At 38.7% G+C, this 25,662-nt stretch overlaps 1 protein-coding gene across 2 annotated transcripts in view; it reads left to right on the top strand.

Annotated features, from left to right (window-relative positions):
* Nucleotides 1–14,643, top strand: part of JMY (junction mediating and regulatory protein, p53 cofactor) — a 73,931-nt gene extending 59,288 nt beyond the window's left edge. The window contains exons 8-11 of one of the 2 annotated variants that reach the window (XM_033430086.2): nucleotides 2,409–2,513; nucleotides 3,694–4,282; nucleotides 5,316–5,623; nucleotides 9,355–14,643. In XM_033430086.2, coding sequence (XP_033285977.1) covers nucleotides 2,409–2,513; nucleotides 3,694–4,282; nucleotides 5,316–5,620 — 999 coding nt within the window. In that variant the 3' untranslated portion in view covers nucleotides 5,621–5,623; nucleotides 9,355–14,643. The remainder of the gene's footprint in view (nucleotides 1–2,408; nucleotides 2,514–3,693; nucleotides 4,283–5,315; nucleotides 5,624–9,354) is intronic. The other variant, XM_004270842.3, reaches the window with a different exon arrangement.
* Nucleotides 14,644–25,662: the final 11,019 nt, after the last annotated feature.

Here is a 25,662-nt window from a genome sequence, read left to right as displayed (position 1 = left end):
TTTCATGGGCCAGGAACTGCTCTGTAAGGAAAGTCAGACTGTGGGCCAGCTTAAGAGTTAAATGAATAAGAATGCCTCCTACTCTCACCATCGGCACCTGCGCTGTCAGCTTGTGATTAAACTCCACACTTAGAATGCATTCCTTATTGCGTGAAGATTTTGGATTCTGATAAAATGCCAATATTTTTATGGATGGAGGAACTAATTAGCCTTTTAGAATGAATGAGTATCAAATCCTTTCTCAGAGTTTTACGTGGCAAAGTTGAGTAAAAAGAGGATATTGATATTTGGGGGAATCTGAAAGATGAATGTCATTTGCCTTATAATTTTGCCTACTACCGACTTTGGGTGGAATACCTCACTGTAGGAGAATGAATCCATTAATCATCAATTCTTAACATGCAAAGCTAGAGGAAAATGAAAGTTGGCTTAGATCAAATCTGGTTTTAAACCACCTTTATCACACACACAAGTGTACAGCTCATAAGTTTTAATTTTCACTAGATGAACATATGCATACAGCTAGCACCAGCTTGTTAAACAATGTTAACAGAAACTCAAAGCCCCTTGTGTCACCATCTAGCATCATCTAGTAAGTATTCCCCACCCACCCTCCACCACCCCCTGCCCCCGCCCGTCACAAAAGGATAAATTATCTTCGTTAAATAACTTTCCCCTAGCTAGCCAGAGGGGGCCTGTTACTCACTAGGCTCTTTTAAATACAATACTGTGCTCTATGAAAAGTCCATACAAACCCATCAGTTCATGCCTGAACATGTCTGAAACTTTCTCTTTCCATTTGGGATCTTTTAGATAATAGTATGATCTGACTCTGGTTATACCAGCTGACAGACCAGCAAAATGATTGATCAGTTTTATTTCTGAACTTCACATTCAGATATTTGTATATTATGTTTAGAGATGCAGATTCACAGTTTGAAAATGCTGAATATCTCTTAGACAACTAATTTCTTCCTCAAGTACTAAGCACTGTATTCATTCGATAATACACTCTAAGTATAGAAAAATCTCTTCATCTCTGAGCCAGTGCCACTCGATAGGCCTTAGAAGACCCTTTGTCCCTGAGTATCCCATGGCATGTATCCCAGCGTGGGAAAGTACAAGCTCACTCCCAATTCCAGGTGGTTACCAGTTGTAAATATGAGATTTTTTCAGTTCCTTCCTTTTGTTGGCTCAGCTGTGTGAATGGAACTGAGTATGCAGTAGGGGTGAGGAGTTGGGATAAGTTCTTGCCTCACTGTGTCCTTAAGCCATTCTGGGCTTTCCTCTATAAAGGACAGAATCCACATGGGACCTTTATTTCTTTTAATGAAGAGCTCAGGTCATATCTTCTTTAATTTCCCATCTGGAAACCTTTAGGATTATATATAGCAATCTGGGACTGTTACTGAGAGATACATGACTTTTTATCTACTAATAAATGGCCTTTGCGACTCTCTTAAGACTCCCCAAGTGAGAGCTCTCTAAAGGGAAAAGGTCTTCTTGACCTGCCATAAGAAGAGATGGAAGAATGTTCATGTTTACTCACCCTTGGCACCCCCCTGCACCCTGACCATAAATTCCATGGGCTGATTTATATACAAAGGATTCAACCCACCTCACCAAGAGAAAGTGGAACCAATCTGTATTGTATGTGATAGTTACATCTCTCTGGGGACGTAGTTGGCCGTCGTGGCACTCTTCAGTGCATTCCCTAATTGGTAACTACCTGTCACCTGACCCTCAGCAGTGAGGTTGTCAGAAGCACTACTCCCACTCTTTATCCTCCTGCCAAGACTTCCGCTTTCTTTCCTTTAAAAAGAGCAATTCGTATTTAACTTGGCCAACATTGGGTGGGTGGTGATACTGTTAATCCAGTTTGGGAATACAAAATCAAAGAGGTTTGGGATTGGGGAATGGGAAGGAAAAAAATTGAATGAGGTATTAAAACACACACTTAGATTTGTGGCAAGAGGAACAGGTTCAGTAATAGTAGACATTATCTACAGAACATCAGGCTTAACCCATATATAATATCTAAATTACCGACCAAGTGGTTATTTTTTGTTTTTAAGGTTAACTATTTGAGTTAGCAGAATATAGCAATTACAAGTATTGCATAATAAAATTGTTCAAGCCAGAACCCCAAAGATGAAACATTTTTCAGTTCAGAGAAAATATTTACAGAGTAAACGTCTTTTAATTGGTAGGTCATGCAGAAAGTGAAACAACAATATAATTTCAATTAAAACTGATAGTGTTTCATGCCACAGAACATTGCTTAATACATCATTCTTTGGAGTAATCCAGCTTACATATTGGGAGAACTCTCTTTTTTTCTATTAATGATAAAATATAATGGGACACATCGTAATGGAATTACTTTTTTTTTTTTTTTTTAACACCAGAAAAGAGAAAAATTACATGATGAAGAAGAAAGAAAAAGTGCCTGGGTTAGCCAAGAAAGACAGAGAACACTGGATAGACTTCGAACCTTTAAACAGGTAGTAAAAGTATGGTCAATTTATTATTTTTCATTGCTTTTTAAACAGAGGTACATATATACTCCTATTGTAAGATTTCTTTTATGAGAAAAACTTGATTTTCCCTTTATTATCTAGAAAACAGTTTTAGTTATGGCAGTCCTTGGCTTACCACCTCAGTGATAGAAGAGGAATGGCCAGGGCCTCTGGGAAGCCTGGATTCATTCCTCTTGAATTTAATAGTTCACAACTGACTGTCCATTTTAAGCATCAACTTGTTATTAATTCTGTGTACATCAACACTGTGGTGTAATAATATGACCAATGGCAGAATTAGAGGGTGGATCAACACACATGAGAAATGCTTCAGCAGTTCTCTTGCCAGGCTTATCCATGACTCTGGACACTGATATCACAGCAGCTAAGCATTTCCTTGGAATGTGCTTAAACTAGGTAGTTCTGGTTCTTAGCAGCACTCAAGAGCCTTACTTCTACTCTTTATTCTGAGGGGTCTCCTTACAGGTGAAGGGAGCTTTTGATCAAGTGACAGAGTGGGGGTGGGTGGGAATGGGGTCCTTAACACAAGGATAAGCTTTGTGTTAAGAAAATGTTGTCTGCCAAATGCATTAATGCTAGGTTTTACCATAGTAAAAGAATGAGAGTTCTGTGTATCAGTACTCCAAAAAATTTTATTCATTCTCCTTCTATTCTATCATAAAATGCATATATTGTTTTCAGAGCTTTAAAAAAATGCCATGTTACCCTTTGAAGAACATTAATGTTTTAATTTTTTATCTGTAAGCATTTGAAAATACATGTAAGAATCTAAGAATAGTTTTTTAGCTTTCTGCCTACCAATAGCATATATATATTTGACATCATTTGTTTTTTATTTTACACTGCTACTATTTTCCCATTTAAATTAGTACTTTTTATTCACTAAGGATCTTTCTTTAATCATATGGTAATTCTGAACAGTTGACCTCTTAAGTGGATAAGAGGGGAGAAGGATTTGATGATAAGCAAATAATAAAGAATTTGGTGATAATTATTTGTAAGGTATTACATTTTGGTATTTTGGTTTTCAGTATATTTTCCCTGAAAAATCACAAAAGCTCTAAAATAAAATCTTGCATTGGAGGGAGAAAATAAACAGCCATTTGTTCATAAATTGTAATCTAACCAGTTATAATAACTTCTGATTTCTTAGAGATACCCAGGCCAGGTCATACTTAAATCAACCAGATTGCGACTGGCTCACGCAAGAAGAAGTGCAGCCAGTCCCGTGTCCTGTGAAGACCAGTGTGACCCTCTGCCAGGAGCGCTACAGGTAGAAGAGAAAAGTGAGGGAGTGGAGGAAGGAAGGGGCAAGCTCGGGTCATCACAGACAACAGAAGCCCAAAGCCTCACACAGCTTGAAGACAATTCATCAGCACAACTTGAAGCTACTTCGTTACCTCCCGGTGGTGTTACCTCTGAACCGCCTCCTGCCGCATCTCCTCCACTTCTGAGTAAGATTGACCCTAAACCAGGTTCTGCCACAGCAGATCCACTCCCCCCACCTCTTCCTCCGGCACCTCCCCCGCCACCTCCTCCTCCCCCACCACCACCGCCTCTGCCTGTCGGTAAGGACGGCGCCCCAGAGACACTGGAGGAAGGTCTGCCTAGAGTGGAGGGGAACGAGAAGAGGATCCCAGAGTCAGCTAGTGCCCCCTCAGCACACCTCTTCGACAGCAGCCAGCTCGTCAGTGCCAGGAAGAAGCTCAAAAAGACTGCTGAAGGTTTGCAGAGGAAGAGAGGTGAGTTAAAAAAAGATTTTTGAGTTCATCTGTTGACTGAGGCATGTAGTTAAAGGACTGTTTATTTCCTAGGACATTACAAAGCTTTAAACATTTTATTTTTGGACATTATTTGATAGCAAACAGGTTTTCAGGGTCTCAGCATGGCAGAATTCTTACCAACCCATGTTTGCACATGTGTACAGACACAAATATGGACCTGCTTGAGCTCTTAGAGATGCTTTTTAAATTATATCTTTTGACTTGATCTATTTGGTAACATGTATTATGTGGCTCCTTTTGTGTTACAATATGATTTTAAATCTCAGAAATACAAGAAAAGGGAAGCTGTCTGGTCGGGAGAACATTGGCAAAACCATATAACATTTGGCTACATATTTATTGAGGACCCTGGCATATCTTTTATAAAGAAGCAAAGAAGAATAGGGAGTAATATGTATAATTTATTGCATGTCAGATATGCCTTAATAAAGATGTTTTTGAAACAGCAAATAATTTTGGCCCTTAGGAGCTTTAGCATTCACGGAGAGAACATTTTATTTGTATATTACATTTTAATCTGAGAGACCATCCTATAAAATATTTCTTACCATAGCCCAAGTAGAATTTCATATGTAAAGCAGTTATTTAAAAAAAACACACACACAGTCACCATAATGAACCAGAATTTAATTTTTTAAAATTAAATGTGCAGTCCAGTCACTGTCTGAATTTGATTGGACTTTTGCATTATGGAAACTCTTTAGGAGTGTCACCCATAATAATACTAAAGATCACCCCCCAGCCCCCAATCTGCTCACTTCTCTCACATGAGAAATGATAGGAATACCAGTAATGCCTGACATGGAATTTGGGTCTTGGGATTTTTTTAAACAAGCATAATTAGTATACCCTGTGTTCTGGCAATGTTGTGTCCATGCTTCATGGTCCCTTCTCTAGATACATTTTTAGCATCCTGGGCTATCAGTGCTAAAGTCTGGAGGTTATACAGTTCCTAAGTGCAATCATAATTGTTCTCTTTCATTTTCTAAAGTGAGCTCACCCATGGATGAGGTGCTAGCTTCCTTGAAGCGTGGTAGTTTTCATCTGAGAAAGGTTGAACAGCGAACTCTGCCTCCTTTTCCTGATGAAGATGATAATAATATCTTGGCACAAATAAGGAAGGGGGTAAAATTGAAGAAGGTACAGAAGGAAGTCTTGAGAGAATCCTTCACGCTTCTGCCCGACACGGACCCTCTAACACGGAGCATCCATGAAGCTCTTAGAAGAATCAAAGAAGCATCCCCTGAGTCAGAGGATGACGAGGAGGCTTTGCCTTGCACAGACTGGGAAAACTAACAAGTAAATGGTCTTACTTTTCTTCAGTAGTGTTCCAGTAATACAGCTTTTGTATTGGATGATGAGGTCTGTTATACGTCATTGAATCTGAGGTTCATTATTTATTATACAGCTCAGTTATAGCCTGGATCATAACTTCAGGTTTTACTTCTGTAGTTTCTGGAAACATAACAAAAAAAGTACAGAGATGTTCCTGTGTAAATGCTGTGTTTTTTTATATCCTGCTCATTAACAATTTCTTTAGTACAAGCTATATCCCAAGTAAAAAGGATAGTCTTATTCTAGTAAAGTGACAGTCTTATTCTAGCTTTAAAAAAACAGAAAAGGTTTTTTCTAACTTAGGTATTTCAGTTGCAAACTGTTATGCATATTGAATTTTGATGTTTTGTTAGCTGCCCACAAGGGAATCTAGAAAAGTCATTGCATTGTCGGATTATTTAGCTTTCTAAGCCTTTAAAGTTTATCATTTAGGGCTTATTGTAATTACTGCATTGTCTAGATAAAATGGCAGCTGACATAATATACATACCTTATTGAGTACCCTGTGGGAATTGGTACACATTTGGCATTCTCCCAAGGTAATACAGAGCTGTCCCCCACTACGCTTTAATAAGCTAATTTATATAGTTATGTGGCACAAATTATGCTAAATACATAGAATTGGTAAAGATAACACATGCTATAAATCAAATAATATATCAGATTGCTGAGGACCATAACTGAAATATTATTTGTGCAAAATATAAAGTATGCAAATATATTCTATTAATCATTATGCTCTCTTGATGGAATATGTTTCTATGGGCTTTACAAAAGGGGGAAGTAGGTGGGAGTAGGTAAAGGAAGAATCACTGTGCCTGATCTTAAGAACTACCAGGGGGAGCTGACTAAAAATGCATATTCATGGCCTTCACTCCCAGAGATTCTGAAAGAGTAGAACTGATACATATGTAGGCATACATCTGGATTTTAAAGACTTATTACAAAAAGGTAAAACAAAACCCAGAAACTGTGTCATTAGTTTTTAAAATATTGATTAAATGTTGGAAGATACTATTTTGGATATTTCAAAATATTACTAAAAGCAGTTTTTACCCTTTTGGGCATGGGTCCATCAGGAAAATGTGCCAATTCCACACTCCCCAACTCCACCCCTCCCCACCAGCATCTGCACTGTAGCTTAACAAAAAGCATGAAGAATCTTGATAAGTGGTTGGGTGTTAACTTTAATGTGCTCTAACCAACATTTGATAGTAACACTGTCTGCCATGGCCATGGGTCTTGGGACCGTTGGCACCCTTTTTTCCTGTTAGTTGTGGAGGCCTTAATTATCGGTCACTTATTGTTTTTGGATCCCCAAATAATTTCAAACTATTTGTGCTTGTACATATGCACACCATGCTTTGTAGAGGAATGTAAATGTGTCCACTCAAGTGTGTGAGTGTGTCTAGAGACTCGGGTGTGCCTGACTGGGAATCTTTCCCACACTGGATGACTGTAGATTGTGTCCCACTTCACAGTGCTTGCTACCTCTTGCCTTGTCCCCTTCAGCATGTAGCTTCTCAGTAAACCCCTAAACCTATGCCAGAAGCTACCATGTTGGCACTGATTAGGTAATCCCAGGGCTGGACCTTCACATAAGCATGCATTTCGTATATTCAAGTAGCTGGGATGTTACTTATAGCTTTTGGCTGCTAATTTAACCTTATGTCAGGTGTTAAGAATATGTCCATAATGAATACCACTCTGAAAATCGCCTAAAACCTTCCCTTTTTTTGGCTGATTGTTCATGGCTGGTGTATGTGGTATAATGTTGAGAGGAACAATGAAATACTGCCAGAAAATGCATGAACTGGGATAGTGGCAAAGTCACTAAAGACTAAATGTGTCCCACACCAGAAGCAAACCACAGACTAGTTGTGATCCCTACCAGTTGAGCAGCCATTGATAAAGAGCTATATATCACTGCCTGTGTGTGGTCTTAGGGAGTCTTTTTTTTTTTTAATATTTTAATTAATTAATTTATTTGGCTGTGCTGGGTCTTAGTTGCAGCATGTGGGATCTTTTTAGCTGCGGCATGCAGGCTTTTAGTTGTGGCGTGCGGGATCTAGTTCCCTGACCAGGGGTTGAGCCCGGGCCCCCTGCACTGGGAGCGTGGAGTCTTAACCACTGAACCACCAGGGAAGTCCCTAGGAAGTCATTTTTAAAGGCTCTGAACTTTTAGACACTTTTCTACAGATGGCTAAAAAGGCTGTAATTTGTATTTCCTATTAATTGGTTTCTTTCTTATAGATTCAAAATAATTAATTACATACTTGTTTTTGAAGAACTAATTTCTTAAAACTTCATGAAATAAAAACTGAAGGTCCTGGACATGTTCAGCTTCATCCTCCTCTAAAAACTCATCTCAGACCTAGCCATAGGTAATAGTATCTTTGAAGGGGTTTTCTAAACATAAGGGAATATATATAATTGTATAGACTTTTTATTATTTCTAACTTGTTTCCTGTGGGGTCCTTCTTAAACTCATGAGTAACTATAATGATGGTGTCCAATAGAAATATAATGTGAGCCACATTAAAAAAGTTAAAAGTGATGGGTGAAATTGATTCTAGTAATATTTTACTACATGATATATCCAAAAGAGTATCTTGTCAATATCTTTACTTTTTTTGGGTACTGAGTCTTCAAAATCCAGTGAGTATTTTACACTTACTAGTAGCACCACCTCAGTTTGGATGCCAAGTATTCATTGGTTACATTGAACAGTCGTACCAAAACAACCAAGTTGTGCTTAATGGAAAAGTATTTTTTACAGAGTTTTAGATTTTAATTTAAGTCAAATTCAAATCACTTTCTCAGTCACGCTAGACATATTTCAAGTCCTCAAAAGCCACATGTCAGCTCTTACCTGACAAGTAGGCCATATATATGTTTCTCCTGTGCTGTGGGTCAGCGCATGGATCTCAAACACAACTATTTTGAATTTTACAAAGTCCTGGTAAAGTCATCTATTTAAAGACAGTACTAGCTCTGTCCTCTAAATCTCAATTATAATGACAACTCTCTCTGGTGTATTTTAAACTTGCCATTTGATAGTTCTTATTATACTGACAGTTTTTGAGGCAAAGATTTTGGATTGTGTTTATCTTTTTAGTGTCTAGTTTTGACATAAAATGTTAAGAGTAAAAGGAAGAAAAGTGAAAGTGACTCTAACATACAACCTTTTTAAAAAACTCTTTTTCCCAGCTTTATTGAGAATAATTGGCGTACATCACTGTATAAGGTTAAGGCGTACAGCATGATGGTTTGATTTACATATATTGTGAAATGATTACCACAGTAGGTTCAGCCAACATCCATCTTAAAGAAAAAAGAAAAAGGAGAGAAAATAAAAAATATTCTCCTGTGACGAGAACTCGTTAGGATTTACTCTCTTAGCTACTTTCCTGTATATCACACAGCAGTGTTGTTAACTATAGTCATCTTGACATATGATCTTTTAACAGTGATCAAAATCCATGTTCAAATTTTGTTTTACTTTTTTTTTAAGAATACAAACATATCCTTTTGTAAGATGTTTTTTATACATCATCTATGTAAAAAGGTCATTTGAAAGAAAAAACCATCAGTGTTCATACTGGATCTTGTGAAAGGTGTGAGGGAATATATATACATACTGTCTTTAATAGGCTGTTCTTTTTAACATACAGTATTACTTTGTTTGTAAACAGGTGACTCAACAGAATGAAAAAAATACCTACAGTTGAACATCGGCTCTTACAAAATTGTAAACATGTGGTCCCACAATTGGATTCCATTAGATCCAAAGTGTATTGGCTCAGTGGTGTGAAAAAGGAAGCACAATTGGCAAGTTACCACTTTTCCAGTCATTCCAACAGATGGTGGTTAACATGAGTTTTAGATGTGCAATGTTCCTGACTGCAACGGAGAAAAGGCCTTGTGAAGATTCCTGTTTTTTAAGCACCTTCCCCACCTGTCTACCCATTTACATCCTTGTAGTGGCCAGTAAAGCTAGGAGTCGCTATGAGTTGGAAGAACACTGGGTTGACAGGTCTACTGTGAGCTGCGTTGAGATTGCTTTGAAATCCATCGTTCAGTGCACTGAATAGTCATCTGCCCAAAATACAGAGCTTCTTCCATATCAGCTTAAATAGTGTGACATTCTGAAAAAGAAGTTAATCATGATAGCTATAGGGCAGGAATTGGAAGAAATCAGATGGAAATGCACTGATAATTCCCACATTACTCGTCTACAAAGGAATTTTCATAAAGATGTTCCACAACATCTGAAAAGATACATAACCATGGAGATACACCTATAAATGTGTTTACCACAACGTGATACATTTAACATGACCTATTTTTAGAAGCCCACACACTTACAATTTGTAAGGTTTCAGAGTAAAAATTTCCATGCTTTTAAATAGCCCTTCATAACTGTGAATTTATAATAGTTTGAATTTTATGTGCAGCATTGTTTATGAGAAGCAATACTTTGTAATTTGATATTTCAAATTATTTTTAGTCTTTTTGGTTGAACTATTGCTTGATTACTATAACTCAACATGACTTTCCTATTGAGAATCAAAAATCAGGATTCAATAGTAGGGATGCAGATCTTAAGTCTTTTTTAACATGCACCATTTGTTTTTATTTTTATGCTCCACAATGGGAAAAAAAAACGTGCTCTACAAATGTACAGAAAGTAGATGGGCAGAAAAGCCTCTTTGGCATTTCGCTATCTTCACATGCTTGGAGTTGAATTTTGGGAGAGAGGCTTTGTTATCGTCACTAAATTCTTAAACATATGTATGTAGCTCTAGGTGCTGATTTTGCTGTAATGGAGTCCTGAAGAATGCGTGGAGCCGATAGAATTCTCAGCAGGACTGTGTGGGCTTGAATGAAGGTAGATATGTTGGACCCAGTTTACAGTACTCTGTAGAGTGTAATTCTGTGTAAGACAGGTCTTGGCCATTATATGAATGGCTGACATACCAAAATGAACTTTCTTTCTTATGAGGCAATTCTCTGGCCTAGACCCAGAAAGCAGTCCTGAAGTAAAAGCCCTCAAATGTATCTGAATTAGTGATCCTGAAGGACAAAAATGCTCACACCTTTGTTACTTGAAAATGTTATTTCCTTTAAAATAATTATGGAGAAAATTTTCTGGCAACAGGTTATATAAAACAAAATCTTAAATATTGACTATGTTTATTGATGAGAATATGAGCATTTTCACAATATATTGGCTTTATTCTAGCATCATTCTTACACCTTGTCTGAGAATATTAGAAATACAGATCTAATATAAAATTAATCTCAATCCCCTGATTACAGTGGGGATGGGTTGTAGATTTTTGTAACACACCTTCAGCAACGCATTGAAACATGCCTTTTAACCTAAAGAATGATTGATTTGATTGATATATTTGAAAAAAATTTTTAAAGCAAATTTGCAAATCTTAAATCATGTATCTATTTTATGCCTTTGGATGCTTGTTCATAACAGTTTTTTCAGTTTTGTTTCATTTATTGACATTTAGAAAAATACAGGAGGATCTTATGTCATTATTGACAGCAGAAGCACTGGAACCTTAATATGTCTAGAGGAAATTGCTACCCACTTAGTGTTATAGCTGGGATTCCATTAAGAGACAATGCTCACTTTTAAAAGGGTCCTATAATCTGTTTTCCTGAGCCATGTTGTAATAAGTCTCTAGCAAAGAAAGCAGGGTGTTCAGATCTGCACGAATCCTTCAGGAGTGTATCCACAGCTAGAAGCATACCCCACCACAGCACTCCTTGAAGGTTGTCCTCACACTTGTAGAGCCTCATTAGCAACCCCTGTGCTCATTCTCTGGTAGCAACTTTCTCTCCAACACATCCACTTCCCTTCCTCTGGATTCAGGTTCCTCCTTCCACAAAATTACATGTTATGATAGGTCATCAACCTTTGGAGTTCTCACAAACATTAGAATTTCAGATAACTACAGTCCATGTGTCCAGTTGAATCCACATGTCAATTAAAAAGCAGTTTTAGAGCCCAACAAAAATTATACAAGCATGGTTTCCTTCTTATCCTTGCCCCTAATAAAATGAGCATCTTTGTCCTTAGTATAAAATTTGTATATACTGTTATGATGGTACTTATATATGATCATGTTTCCAGTTCCAAATTTGCCTGTACTACTTATATGGTTTAAAATACTTGACAGTTATTATTTCTGTTAATGTATCATTTCTGTATCAAGAATCTACAAACAGCTGCTTGCTTATGCTGAATCAATTTAGCAGTTAATTTACCAATCTAGTCTCAACTGCAGTATACTTAAAATAGGGAAACAAGTAGATGATGACTTGGATGTTTGGTGGTTAATGTTACTGCTCACTTGAATGTCAATTTTGAATATTTCTTCTACTAATACAACTAAAATTATGTATATATAATCAATGTGGCCTGTATAGAAAAGGTATTCCTAATGATTTAAAATCCTGGTGGTACTGTAGGGTAGCAGTATGAGGAAGAAATACCTGGCTAAAGAGGAATTTTAAAAGATGAGAATTGCTCACTTCGTGTATATTTTATAGGTTTATTGAGTTTGTGAGCAGTATAAAAACAATCATTCTTTAGTTCTTCATTGTGGAACTGAAACATTTCTATAAAATGCACAGCTGTAACAGTTCATCAGGTGTAGTATTTCCACAGTGAGGATATGGGGGCTTTTCTCATTATGCGGACCCACAGAATATTTTCTACTCTATATCATGGGGGTGGGGGAGCCTTGTTTCTACAAAGCTGAACTATGTAGCAATATTTGTTAACATGTGGCATGACGTCTCTATGTCATAAAATGTGATGTGTTAGATACTTTGGCCATAGCAGACACTAAGAATTAAAACTCTTGTATCAGTGGGACAAAAATCAATGGGCAGTACCCTCTCTGTTTGGAATGGGACCAGTATACAATTAATACAATTTAAATTTATACATTCCTTAAGACTCCATTTTTAAATTGCGTTCATTGCGTGTGTGCATAAGGAAAGCTTTTCTTTCACTAAATACAAGCTTGTTTTTTTAACCTTTATAATTTAATTATTATGTACGTAACATCAGATACCAACCTGTAAATTGCTAATGGGTCCCTAAAGGCCTTATCAGGGAGTTGAAATTTCATATACTTATACCAGGTTATTTGTAAAAAGTCTTTTTGAACAGCTGTAAAACATTTAAAAACTGTGGCAGATGCATTGTTAACATGCATCCATTTGATAGTGAAAGCAGAAACCTGAACAAGTTTTACCTAATTCTTGCACTGAATTTAAATAATATAAAATGTGCATTTTAAATAGATTTTATTTCCCATTTATTGCTTAGCATAGAAGAACAACTATGCTTAGAGGATTGACCACAAGATTGATTTTTAGATGGAAGAGAGGTAAGAAAGTAGAAGCACCTTACTATTGGAGCATGTTGCATTCATTTAGTGCTACTGAACAATTCAGTAGTTAGTTCTGAACTTTGCTGCAAAGTGCTCTTTATTTAAAGCACATTAAAGTCTCTGCTTAATTGCTTTGTAAAATGAAGCAGTGGTATTTTTTATCCTATAAATATAGTCTAATTTAAAAGTTTTTCCTACAAAATTAGTTTATATTGCTGCCTAAACTATCATCTATGTAAAGGATTTTTAAAGGCAAGAGGGAGTCTGGATTCCGTGTGTGTGTGTGTGTGTGTGTGTGTGTGTGTGTGTCTGTCTGTTGTAAATGTTTGCCCATTGAAATATTTCAAAGATATGTTCATTCTAAAATTTTCTGTTTTACCCACAGTAAATGTACAGCTTGGTATTTGAGGGACTTAATTGATGGAAATCCAAATTCATGTGTCTCTCCCCTTCTCCAAACACATTTATTATGCCACTGTAAGGTGCATGTACAGAAAATACTTCTGAGGCTGATATATTAAATATTTTATCAATGTTATCTTATACTGAATCTCAAAGCAGTCATTTGTTTTGAGGATTAAGAGAAAGTTTTGGGTTTTTTGGTCAGGTATGACTAAGAGAGGCTCCAATTGGTGAGTTAAGGAAAGTCTGTGGTAAGTGATTTGAGATGTATACTAAAGGTGTGGGTGTTGGTTAAAAAGTTCAATTTTAACAAGGGAATTTTTTTTTTTAATTTGCATGTTCTGTGGTTAACTATCAAAGAGTGCAACAGGTTATTCCAGCTTTTCCCAGTACTAATTATATTGGTTTTAAGAATTCTTCATAATCACAAGATGACATTTTCCCTTCATTTGTGACCAAAGAAGGGTGCACAGTACAACCCATGCAAGTGACTTCTGACTTTTTCGACTTGGACAGAATCCCCACTGTTCCATTGAATTTCTTATTGTACTATATGTCTTGCAAAGTGTGAAACCATAATGTATAATTTATGAAAAATCGAAGGCTACAGATCCTTTTGCATGAATAAAAGCCCATTAGGGCGAATGAAACTGGTATGTTCTTTTAGCCTTTCTGGTTAAATGAAAATTTTAATGGCAAACCAACTCACCACTTACTAGCTTTGTGCAATATTAAGCAAAACACTAGCACACTGTGCTTGGCTTTTCAGGATGGCTTTAACACCATTACACTAAATGGACAGTGTGCAGAATATAAGTGACAACTCCTGCAAATTTTACAGTACTTAAATATGCTCAGTTAACATTCTAAAAAGTATTAAAAGTACAAAGAAAAAAAACTAAGCAAGCATTTAGAGCAATACTATGAACTCTCCAATAATGGTTTTGACTGTTGCCTTTTGCTCTTTAGTGCAACTTTCTGCATTGTAATTATTGTATCGCTTTGTATTTCATGTTTTTTACACTCACGACTTCAAAGTACTTGTACACTAAGTATTGCAATCACCTTTCTCTTCTTGTACATGCAATATAACAACATACAGTTTTGGTGCTTAACAATATTCCTTTTTTCTTTAATAAAAGATATTTATTGAGTTAAGCTCATTTTGTTTGTTTAAAATAGCAATGGTGGTATATAATGTCACTTCATTTCTAATAAGAAGGAGCATAGCAAGTTGTGCATTTGTTACCACATGATGAACAGGATTCAGACTCTCCACCCCTGTACTTCTGCCTCTTCACGACCACTGTTTGTAACAAAATATGGTTTAGAAATGTTGACCTCCAAAGTTGGAGGGTCCTTAAATGCCTTTCATTTTAGCAGTCAATTTGTGATCCTCTAAATTGGGGGAGATTAAGGGAGACATTTCTCCCAAGGAAGGGCCTTACTTCCATGTATTCCCTCCATAAATATATCTGAAACTAAACAGAGGGCTTTGATTACTAGATAGTTTTTCTGTGAGAGTTTAGAGAATGGACTTAATAGAAGTGCTTTAGCTAAACTGATAGAATAACCTTCTGCCTCAAAACGAATTAGTTAGTTAACACATTAATTCAGCTCTCAACACAGTACATCCTAGTCCACCCTTGTGAAAATCATGCTGTGGCTGGTTTGGAATGGGCTTACTGGGTGACTTACCAAGACAGGCGACAGCCTCCCCTGGAAATCTAGGCCCTGTGGAATTCCTTAGTCCTTTGTGATTCTGTCGTTCATCCTGACCTTGCTGAGTTCTGTAAACTGGTTGAAACTTCATTTCTTTGCTACAGGAAGCTGTGTGGGAGAGGTTTAAAATTCTTTGGTGCAAACCCACCAACATACCATCTATTTCTGACAGTTACTGAAGTTTAAGCACATTTCCCAAGCGCTCTGTCCCAGTGCCAAGTGGATACCTTTCCCACAGCGACCCACAGCTTTGTTGCTCACCAGAGACTTAGTTCTTCCTCACTGCTAACATTTTCTCCAGAGCTCTCTACTAATAATCTTGCTTGTTCACAAGAGCTCACCAGTTTTGTGCTCTCGCTATTCTCTGAACTCAACTATTTGTCAGCTTAACCTCTAACAGACCGCTGGCCCGTTAATTCTTCTGCAGAGTTCAAGCGGGCCCATCCTCTAATCACAGTCACTTCCTACTTCCCCTCATTCCTGCCTCTTCCACCTGCTTTTCCAGTTGCTGTGGAGGACTTCATATACTCAGGCCATTAAGCATCTTTCTTCCCTGTCACCAATTCCAATGGCCAGGCCTTGCTGTAGAGTCCTGGGCTTCCTGGCTCCATTGCTGGTTAAGGAAATCGTGCACCAATGCCACAAGGCTTTCTGTGGGCCAACTTTGGTCTCCTAAGTCTACCTCTAGTATCTACATTTTCATGCTCAGCTCATGCCTTTCCACCTGCACATGTTTCTAAAATGCTGTTCTTATCTCATCATAATCTAAATTCCATCAGGTATGTTCATTTGGAAAGCACATAGGCAGTATGTGTCTGGCCCTCCTTGTGTGTCAACATTCTTAATCAGAACATTGAAAGGAAAACAAGACATGAAAGGAAGAATCACAGAATCCGATTTAATCTTCACAATTCATATGAGGCACAAGAAAAGGGTTAGATAGTAAACGTGTCTGGGGTGGCTACTGGTTTGGCAGGCTTTGCTTTAAACACTACCCTGCCCAATTATCTCCCACAGCATCTTCAACTTCCTCTTAACCCTAACCCTGTAAGATGCAAGTGGTGCTCAGTGTTCACTTCAGATGGTCTGGAGAAGAGCACTTCATTCTAGGCTAAAACTAGGCCTGAGTCTCCTGTGTTGAGATGTGCTAGAGAAACACTTGATCACTAAACATTTTCAAGAAGAATAAAAACAGAGTTTCAAAGACATCAAGATGTGACTTCAAATAATATTCAAATAAAGTCAGTCCAAAAAAAGCTATTAAGTTCAAATCTCTTCAGAGGCAACTTATTTTAAGACATGAATGAGTTATATAGCAGATTCCTTTGAAGTGGTTTAGGTGTAACATAGTGCTATTATGCTCTGTGGCTTTAGGAACTTTGTTCCCCAGAACATAGTTCCTGCAAGGAGAGTCATGGGGACATATATATCCCCACATAAAAACTCCTAGACCATTATTTGTCTCACTTCCAGTGACGTCTGAGAGTTGCAGATGCTGGGGTGTTCTCTTGGCCTCAGCAACTTATCTGTATTCATGTGCTTCTAGAGCTAGAAAATTCCCGGTGACTGCAGCCAGTTTGAATTGTTTCAACCCTGAATAAATGTCTTAGTCTATCTCTGTGGTTATCTGGAGGCCTTTTATATTGAAATATTTAAAAGTCCTTTTATCAAGTTATAGCAGGCCTATGAGTATGATGATATTGGTTTTTGAGGAAAAGCCTTAAGCAACTAAAGCCACTGGCCAATTTCTGTCAGAATAGTTTACCACCGAGAACAATTAAAAAGTTACTCATCCTCAAGGGCACTGAACTTCCTCCACCAACAGATGTTTTGTGTAATTGAAGATGATAGATTGGCAAACTTCAAAGAAACCTTAGCTTGTTTGTAACCATTTTCCAATGGAAAGAAAAGGAAGTCTTGCAGGAATCAGTCACAGTTATTCCTAAAACTTCTTAATGAAAGATTTAGAATAAGAAGCACTACTCGGAATTATTTTGCAGATATTCTACAGTGTGTAAATATCTATTTATGCTAGAACAGTAAATTCACATTATTGACTTGGGAGAGGAGTGAGATGAGGGAAAGTAGCCAACGTGGGCATTTTGCAATATAATCTTATTCAAAATTACATTATGCAAAAGCCACACTATGGCTCTATGGTGGAAGTAGTCCAGTTGGCAAAAACATTCTATAAATGTTTTAGGCCAAAATGATCTTTTTCATGCTTAAAGATCCTAAACCTCTGGAATCTTCTTTAAGTAAAAGTTCAAGTGTTCCAGTGGCTCAAATCTCAATTTAAAAATTCTCTGGTCTTACCTACAGGCCACTTTGTGACCCACCTCTTGTCAGAAATAGGATGGCCTACCCCGGCAAGTGTGTGGGTCAGGGCCAAGTTTTTGAAACAGAAGGTTAACTCTTCCAACAACCATCAGAAGATTCAACAATAGATTCACTGTGACCCAGAACTTGCTGAAAGGTTTTTACATTTCAGTTATGAGTTTCTCTAATGTTATCTAAGCTTTGGTGTTGCATTAAGGTGAATCATCAGAAGGTAACACGTAGAATATTATCTCCCCAACTCCAGCAATTCTTTCACTGCACTATATGTAAGCAATATTTCTAGACTTTCTTCATAACCCTTTTCTCAATCTTCTTAGTCTCACCTTTCCCCATGGTTCTAAATGACATTTGTGTCGTAATGATTCCCGATTTTATCTGGCCTGTACCTCTTCTCAGAACACTGGATCTGTATGTATGCAACTGCCCCGTGATCTCTTCATTAGGATGCTTCCTGCAATTTCAAGTATAACATGTCCAAAATGGTTCCCTTCCTATTCTATTAAAACCTGGACCCAATCCTTCTCAGTTTTATCTTTTTCTTTCTTTCTTCTTCTTCTTCTTTTTTTTTTTTTTTTAATTAATCCAGTTCTGGAATTCAGAACCTGGAAGTTATCCTTGCTGCCCTTCTCACCCTCATCCTCTGTATCCAACGAGTCCTATCAACCCTAACTTTTACATCTGGCATACATCCACTGCTTTCTCTGTCCCTAACCCCTACACTGGTCCAGACCACATTCATCTCTCAAGTAGGGTACTGCAGTAGCCTCCTAACTGATCTTTCACTGCCACTCTTTGTCTCCTTCCAACTAATCCTCCACTCAAAAGTGGTGAGATCATGTCTCTCCACTGCATAAGACCCTCCGGTTACTTTCCATTGCACTTAGAATAAAATCCCAAATCTTCTTCCTATGGACTATAAGGCTGAATGTGATTTGGCCCTTCCTATCAGCCTCATGGTTTACTGAGCTCTAGCATTGTGTATAATCTCTCTCTTACCTTAGGGCCTATGCACAAACTGTCCTCTTTCTAGAATTGTTCCTTGTTTTAGTATGACCAACTTTGTTGTGTACCTCAAAAAGTTCATATGTTGAAGTCCTGACCCTCAGTATGTGTCCTTTTTTGGAGATAGGGTCTTTACAGAGGTAATCAAGTTAAAATAAGGTCATTAGGGTGGGCCGTATTCCACTATGACTGGTATGTTTATGAAGTGGGGGAATTTGGATATAGACATGTATAGATGGAACATGATGGGAAGAGACATAAAGAAAATATGGTCACCCAATGACCCAGTTGAAATGTGTGTATCCTTGAATCAGAAGACATATACAAGAATGCTTAAGGCAGCATTCTTCCTAATAGCCAAAAACTAAACAACCCAAGGGTCTATCAGCTGATGAACGGACAATTGTGGTATATCCCTAAAATGTGGTATAGTCAGACAATGGAGTACTATAGAATAAAAATGAATACAGCTACACAAAATAATCTGGATGAATTTCACTGACATAAAGTCGAGCAAAAAGCAAAAATATCTAATACATGATTCCAGTCAAAGTTTTTAAAAAATACGCAAAACTAAACTATAGTGTTTAGGATATTATTTAGGTGGTAAAACTAACAGAAAGAAAAAAAAAAGATGATTGGCACGAAAGTCATGATAATGGTACGTTTGGGGAGACCAGAGCTTCATGACCAGAAAGGAGCATACAGAGGGCTTCTGTGGGGCTAAGCTTTTCTTTCCTGACCAGGGTAGTGGTGAGATGGGGGTTCGCTTTATAATAATTCACTAAGCTGTGTGTTTATGTTTTTGTATTTTTCTGATTATGTATTACATTTCCAATAAAAAGCTTTTTAAAAACCCTAGAGTTCTTTCATTAGCATTGTAGAAATTGCTTCTAGAATTCAGTTGCCAAAAACTTTTTTCTCTGAAAAATAATGTGCATGCTTGCTCTACAAAACAATGAGAACCATATAATCTAACATTTCACTTTTTAAAATTAGTTGACAGTAAATCAGAGCCAAATTTAGTGCTCCAGTGGAAAAACCAGCTCATCTCAGACTTCCGGTCTACACAGCTTCTTTTAATTGGCTGTGTGTGTGCATGTGTGTGTGTTTTAAACTCTCTCTCTAGGTGTTTTCATATTGTAAGTTTCCTCTGGGGAAGTAGGTGGGAAAATCTATAGAAGTTTCATCAGATAGAAGAAAAAGATTTTGCAACAGAGCATGGCATAGTGGTGAAGAGCAAGGACTCTTGAGACACTAGCCATGTGAATTTGGATATATTACTCTCTGTGCTTCAGTTTTGTGTTCCAAAGAGAGAGACAAATAATGATACCAACTTCATATGGTTGTTGTACAGGTTAAATGAGGGCACAGAAGAGTGCCTGGCACATATATGAACGTTAGCTGTTATTACTCGGAAGATCTGATACCAAAATCCTTCACAAAGAACTGCAAAGATCTGAGTAACTTAGAAGCAAGGACATCTCAGAGTAGGATAGATGCTCCTGGATAATTTGAAAAAGCAGCAATAACCATATACGTTTCTTTCTTCAATAGAACATAATTTCACTTACAATGACACAAAATATTATGTAACAGGCAACATTTTAAATTAACAACAAAAATCCTTACCTTCGTGTTTACTCTTTGTAGAAAGAACTGGGTGTAGCTGAAAAAGTCAGAATTTCTATTTTCTGACCTTCTGTGGAAAGGCAGACCTAAAGAATCAAAATATAATCCGAAGTTATAAAGAATGCCAACATACTTCCAGTTAAATATGGTGGCTTGAAACATGCCTTAATTGATACTCCCTCCTAAAGCCCTAACATGACAGTAAAGGAATAAAGAACAAAAGAGGAGAAAATTATGGACAAAAAATGTGCAGGCTTTGAAAGATGTATGGGAGGTAAACGGCTTAAGCGAGTGGAGGGAGCTGACCTGAGAGCTTGCAGTGAGACACTTGAGGAGCCGGCCGAGTCCTGAGGGTCTGGCACCGCTGGGGGGCACTGTGTTCTGTGAAAGGTGGGGAGAGGTATCAGGTGAAAAGAGGGAGAATGGTGGGAGTCTCAAACAGGAGCAAGAGACCTTCCCTCCCCCCACCTTCCAGACCCTTCTTTCCCACAGCAAGAGTCTAGAAGTTCATTCCCTGGAAAAAGTGAGCCAGAGAAGATCTAGACTCAAATAGCAGTCCAAGAGGAGGGCAGAGGTAATGCTGAACACTGTAGGATCGAGTTACAATCTACCTTCAGAATCACAAGGCCCCTGGCCGCCTCCTGCTTGGTTCTGACATGGCTCTCAGCGAGGCATCTGTCCCCACCCCCACCCCCCCAGGAGTCTGGAAGATCCCTTTCCGGAGAAACTAAATCACCCCAGACAAAAGACCAGCACATGGTAATATTTGGGTGTGAGGAGAGATGGAGATTCACCAAATGACAAAGCTGGCCTCCCACCCAATCAACCTACCCCCAAAGCCACCAGTCCACCAGCTCCACCCTCTTGGTCCCCTAGAGCTCCCAGGGTCTCCCTGTAGAATATGAACAGACTACTTTGAGTCACAGACATTTTCGGAAAGTCCCCACACAACAGAGACCAAAACAAACAAGGTAACTCAGAAAACAGACAATTCAGGAAGTAGTAGGAAAAATTAAAATTAATTCTGCCAGAAAAGTAAGGCAAAATACTACATCCATGAAACAAAAATGTGTTGCAATAAAAAGGAATCATCTGAGAACAAGGGATGACACTGAGAAAAACTCTGACAGCTGACATTACACATGCAATACAAGGTTTAAAAGATAGGCAAGGAACTCTTAGAGCTGAATAAACAGCTCTAGAAAAAATAGAAGATCAATTCAACTAATCTAATATCTGATTAATGCCAGAAAGAAGGGAGAAATAGAGGGGAGAAAATTATTAAAGAAACCATACGATAAACTTACTGCTTTGTTTGCCACAATGTGAGTTGGTTTTTCTTCCGTGTGCAGTAGAAGGATTCTCAGATGGTCCTCCAAGGAGCATTCCAGGAAAATGAGGACTCAGAAATGCTCCCCGGAATGGACGACATAGAGGTTACTGGTTACCTTGGAGAGAGCACTTCCGGCAGAGCAGTGTGGGCAGAAGCCAGAGTGGAGAAGTCTGAAGAACAAATGGAAAGATAAGAAATGGAGATAATTCATGAGCCCACAATTCTTTCATAAGTTTTTCAGTGAAGAGGGGAGAAATCAACTGATAGCTCTAAGGATTAAGGGCGGATTATTTATTTAAAGGTAAGAGACACTAGAACATGCTTGTGTGCTGATAAAAAAAAAATAGTAAATAGAAAGTAAAAGTGACTTGAAATAGCAATTGTATTCCTGTCTCTTAGGTAAACAAAAGACTACATTTATAATTAATAAATCAATAGAAAATGGAGAAGAAAATTAATTCTGTACTTCAGGGGGCCCAAACACCTTTGACCTCAATGATAGGAATGATTTAAATTCAAAGGATTAGAGGAGGTGGGGAGAATATGTTTTTTTGGTTGTTTTTTTTTTTCAAGTACCCATCTCAATTCTCCATGATTGTACGTAGATTATATAATCTATTCTGGTCATTAACGAACTTTCTAGAGAAAGTTTCAGCTCTTCGCCCGCAGTTTTTCAATGATTTCTTGTGTCACTACTACACTGGTTTGATTAGACCATTAAGGTCAGTACCTTTATTATCCACTTGCTCAACAAGGAATTCAGCGCTGACAAATGGCCTTGTGGATGCACAAGTGTCGGCAGTGTTAGGGAGTCTGTCCCTCACGGTGCTCAGTGGAGGGACGCACCGGATACAGGGTTAGACCCGCCCATCCACGGTGCCCACACACGAAAGGTGTGTCCCGCAGCCACGGCACAGCATGGCCCTCAGGACAAGACAGAGTGACCCAGAAAACACCACCACGGGGAAGGGTGGGGCCCAGCACTGCCGACACCTCCAGGACGTGCCGTCGCTTGGTGATCCAGGAGCCCCCTCACAGAAGCAGGGGCCGCCGGTGTTGCTTCTTCAGCTTGGGGTGATTCCAACAATCCGAAGTCTTCTTCCAGAAGTTACTGTCCTAGTCATTCTACCAAACTCTACAACAGACCTTCTGGGGAGTCTGCGGGAAGAGCAAAACATGTTACCAGCACGCCGGCCAACCAAAGGGCCAAGGGCACTGCTCAATTACTCAGCTATCATCTTTGTCTCCCCTGCACCAGCACCAGCTGGCAGGTGCCATCCAGATACCCCTGGGAAGCAACATCACGACCCCCAAGGGGACATCTCGGCCCCGTGAAACCCAGGCGCCGAGGGGTCAGATGCAAGAGGAGGAGGTTGGGGACAGTGCTGAGACCTGGCCCTGCCAAACTGTAGTTTGGAAATTAAAGCCACGTTAGACTGGGTGGTGGTGGAGCTTCCAGAGAGGCCTCATTTACTCCCTGGCGGTGGCAGCTTCACGGCAGAATCTGACTCAACTTCAATCAAGAGTCTGCTGTGATGAATGTTCTCTCTGTATGAAATATCTGCTATTTCAACAGCCATCAAGGGGAAGTATATGAAGAGTAAAAGGGGCAGCAACGAACAAGAAGCACTTCCCAGTCACAGAGGATGCTTCTACCCAAGAAATAATTTTATTCTATTTTTGCAAATGCAAATAAGAATGGAAATTTAACATGGTCATTTCCACCATGGAGCAGGCTTTTGTAATTGTTGCCAAGTTCTACAAGAATCATAAATGCCTCACATTCATGCCCGTGCTGAGGTTGGATCCTTACGTTTCCTCGCAGTAGGGCCGGAACTGGGAATCTGCTGCTTTTCTCTCAGCTAGAATCCAACCATTTTACAGCTTTCATTAAAAAAAATAAAACATTTAAAAAAATTTTTAAAGATAAAGGTGCAGCAGGCTAATTAAGCCTGGATTTAGGATCTGGCTAGAGACTTGGGGTTGTACTTTTTCAATAAGTGATGAGCCAGTGTATTAAAGTGGAGAGACTCCTGGAGAGCGGTGATTTTTAGTCCTGCTGGTGCTTTGTGTTCTTAGGCCACTCACTTACCCTCTCTGGGCCTCAGCTTTCTCCTTTGGGAAGTTGGACAGGAGAATCTCTGAGGCTCCTTCCAAACCTCACATCCTGTGATTCTACAAGTTGGTGCAACTAAAATCGGCCGCCCCGTGTGGCCTATAAAGGAATAATATGCCCTACAGCTTTCTAGTTTTTCTGAATAGACATTCATAAAGTAGAATGGAATCCACCTGAGTAGACCCGTAAATACCACCTCGGGCAGAGTGAAGGAAGAAATCGGTATGCAGGAGCCTGACTTGCTGCAAAGACAGGAAGCTGCCCACCACCATGTACCTACCTGCCTTTGTTTGTGGAGCAACATACCTTGCTTAGCTTCCAAGGCAGTTCTTTGTTCTGGGCTTTACCTGAAATCAGAAGATAAATTATTTTCCTACAAATTCATACATGCTGCTCAGAAACTAAAGGGCTTTCCAGAATGTTTAAGAATATTTTCGGTTTGTCATTCCTTTTTTGATATCATGGCCCCTCAAAACTTTATCCGCTGCCCATTATGTATTTTCTTCAAGCCTCAGATTGGTCAAGAGCTTACAAAAAAATTTCCCCTGATAACTTTGAGAAACAATTTACATAAGTTGTATTCATTTAAAGTACACATTTTGATGAGCTTTGACAGTTGCATCCACCTGTGAAACTACCGTCACAATCAAAATACAGAACATTTCCCTCCACAAAAAGGTCCCTTGTACCTTTTGCAGACCACAGGCAAGCACTGACCTGCCTTGTGTAACTGTAATAGATTAGTTTGCATTGTCCAGAATTTTACATAACCAGAATGTACAGTATGTCGTCTTGTGTCTGGCTTCCTTCATTCAGCATAATGAGATTCATTTATGTTATTGCATTTTGTTCCTTTTGATTGCTCAATAGTAATCCATTGTATGGATGTACAACGTTTTGTTTATTCTTTCATCTATTAATGGGCATTTGGGTTGTTTCCAGTTTGTGGTTTGGGGGAATAAAGCTTCCTGTACAAGTCTTTGTGCAGACATGTTTTTACTTCTCTTGAGTAAGTAGCTAGGAGTAGAATGGCTGGATCATATGGTAGGTCCATGTTTAAAGAAAGGTCTAATTTTTTTGAGACAATAAATGACTTGCAGGCCCACCTTTGCCCTCAGATGATAGAAATCTTAGAGTTTCTTTCGAAGCAATGATTCTTAACCCTGTCCTCTTAATGTATTGAATATTCTAGAGATGGAAGAAGAGGTTGGAAGGAGTTATAGGCCATTTCCCTCATTTGCAGAGGAGGAAACGGGGGCCTGGGGAGATGAGGAGCCTGTCAAAAGCAGAGTTGCAGGTCACACGTGTGTGAAGAACACTGAATGGCAAACACAAGTGTGTGGAATTGTGTGCAATTGTTCATGGAAGGAAATGTCAGGAAGAACTGCATAGTCCTAAGATGTGGCTCATATTGTCAGAGTCTGAAAAGATCCAGTCATCATTTATAGTGGATGACATACCTTTTGGTTTTTTTTAACATCTTTATTGGAGTATAATTGCTTTACAATGGTGTGTTAGTTTCTGCTGTATAACAAAGTGAATCAGTTATACATATACATATGTTCCCATATCTCTTCCCTCTTGCGTCTCCCTCCCACCCTCCCTATCCCACCCCTCTAGGTGGTCACAAAGCACCGAGCTGATCTCCCTGTGCTACGCGGCTGCTTCCCACTAGCTATCTGTTTTACGTTTGGTAGTGTATATATGTCCATGCCACTCTCTCACTTCGTCCCAGCTTACCCTTCCCCCTCCCCGTATCCTCAAGTCCATTCTCTAGAAGGTCTGCGTCTTTATTCCCGAGGTTCCTTAAAAAACTAAAAATAGAACTACCATACGACCTAGCAATCCCACTACTGGGCATATACCCTGAGAAAACCATAATTCAAAAAGAGTCATGTACCAAAATGTTCACTGCAGCTCTATTTACAATAGCCAGGACATGGAAGCAACCTAAGTGTCCATCAACAGATGAATGGATGACATACCTTTTCTACCTAGAATCTGGTGGGGAAAAAGATCGTTTTTAGCATGA

The sequence above is a fragment of the Orcinus orca genome, chromosome 3 (assembly GCF_937001465.1).
Source record: "Orcinus orca chromosome 3, mOrcOrc1.1, whole genome shotgun sequence".
NCBI classification, from domain to species: Eukaryota; Metazoa; Chordata; class Mammalia; order Artiodactyla; family Delphinidae; genus Orcinus; species Orcinus orca.
The sequence above is the reverse complement of the archived record's forward strand: the minus strand, read 5'-3'. Positions and strand labels throughout refer to the sequence as shown.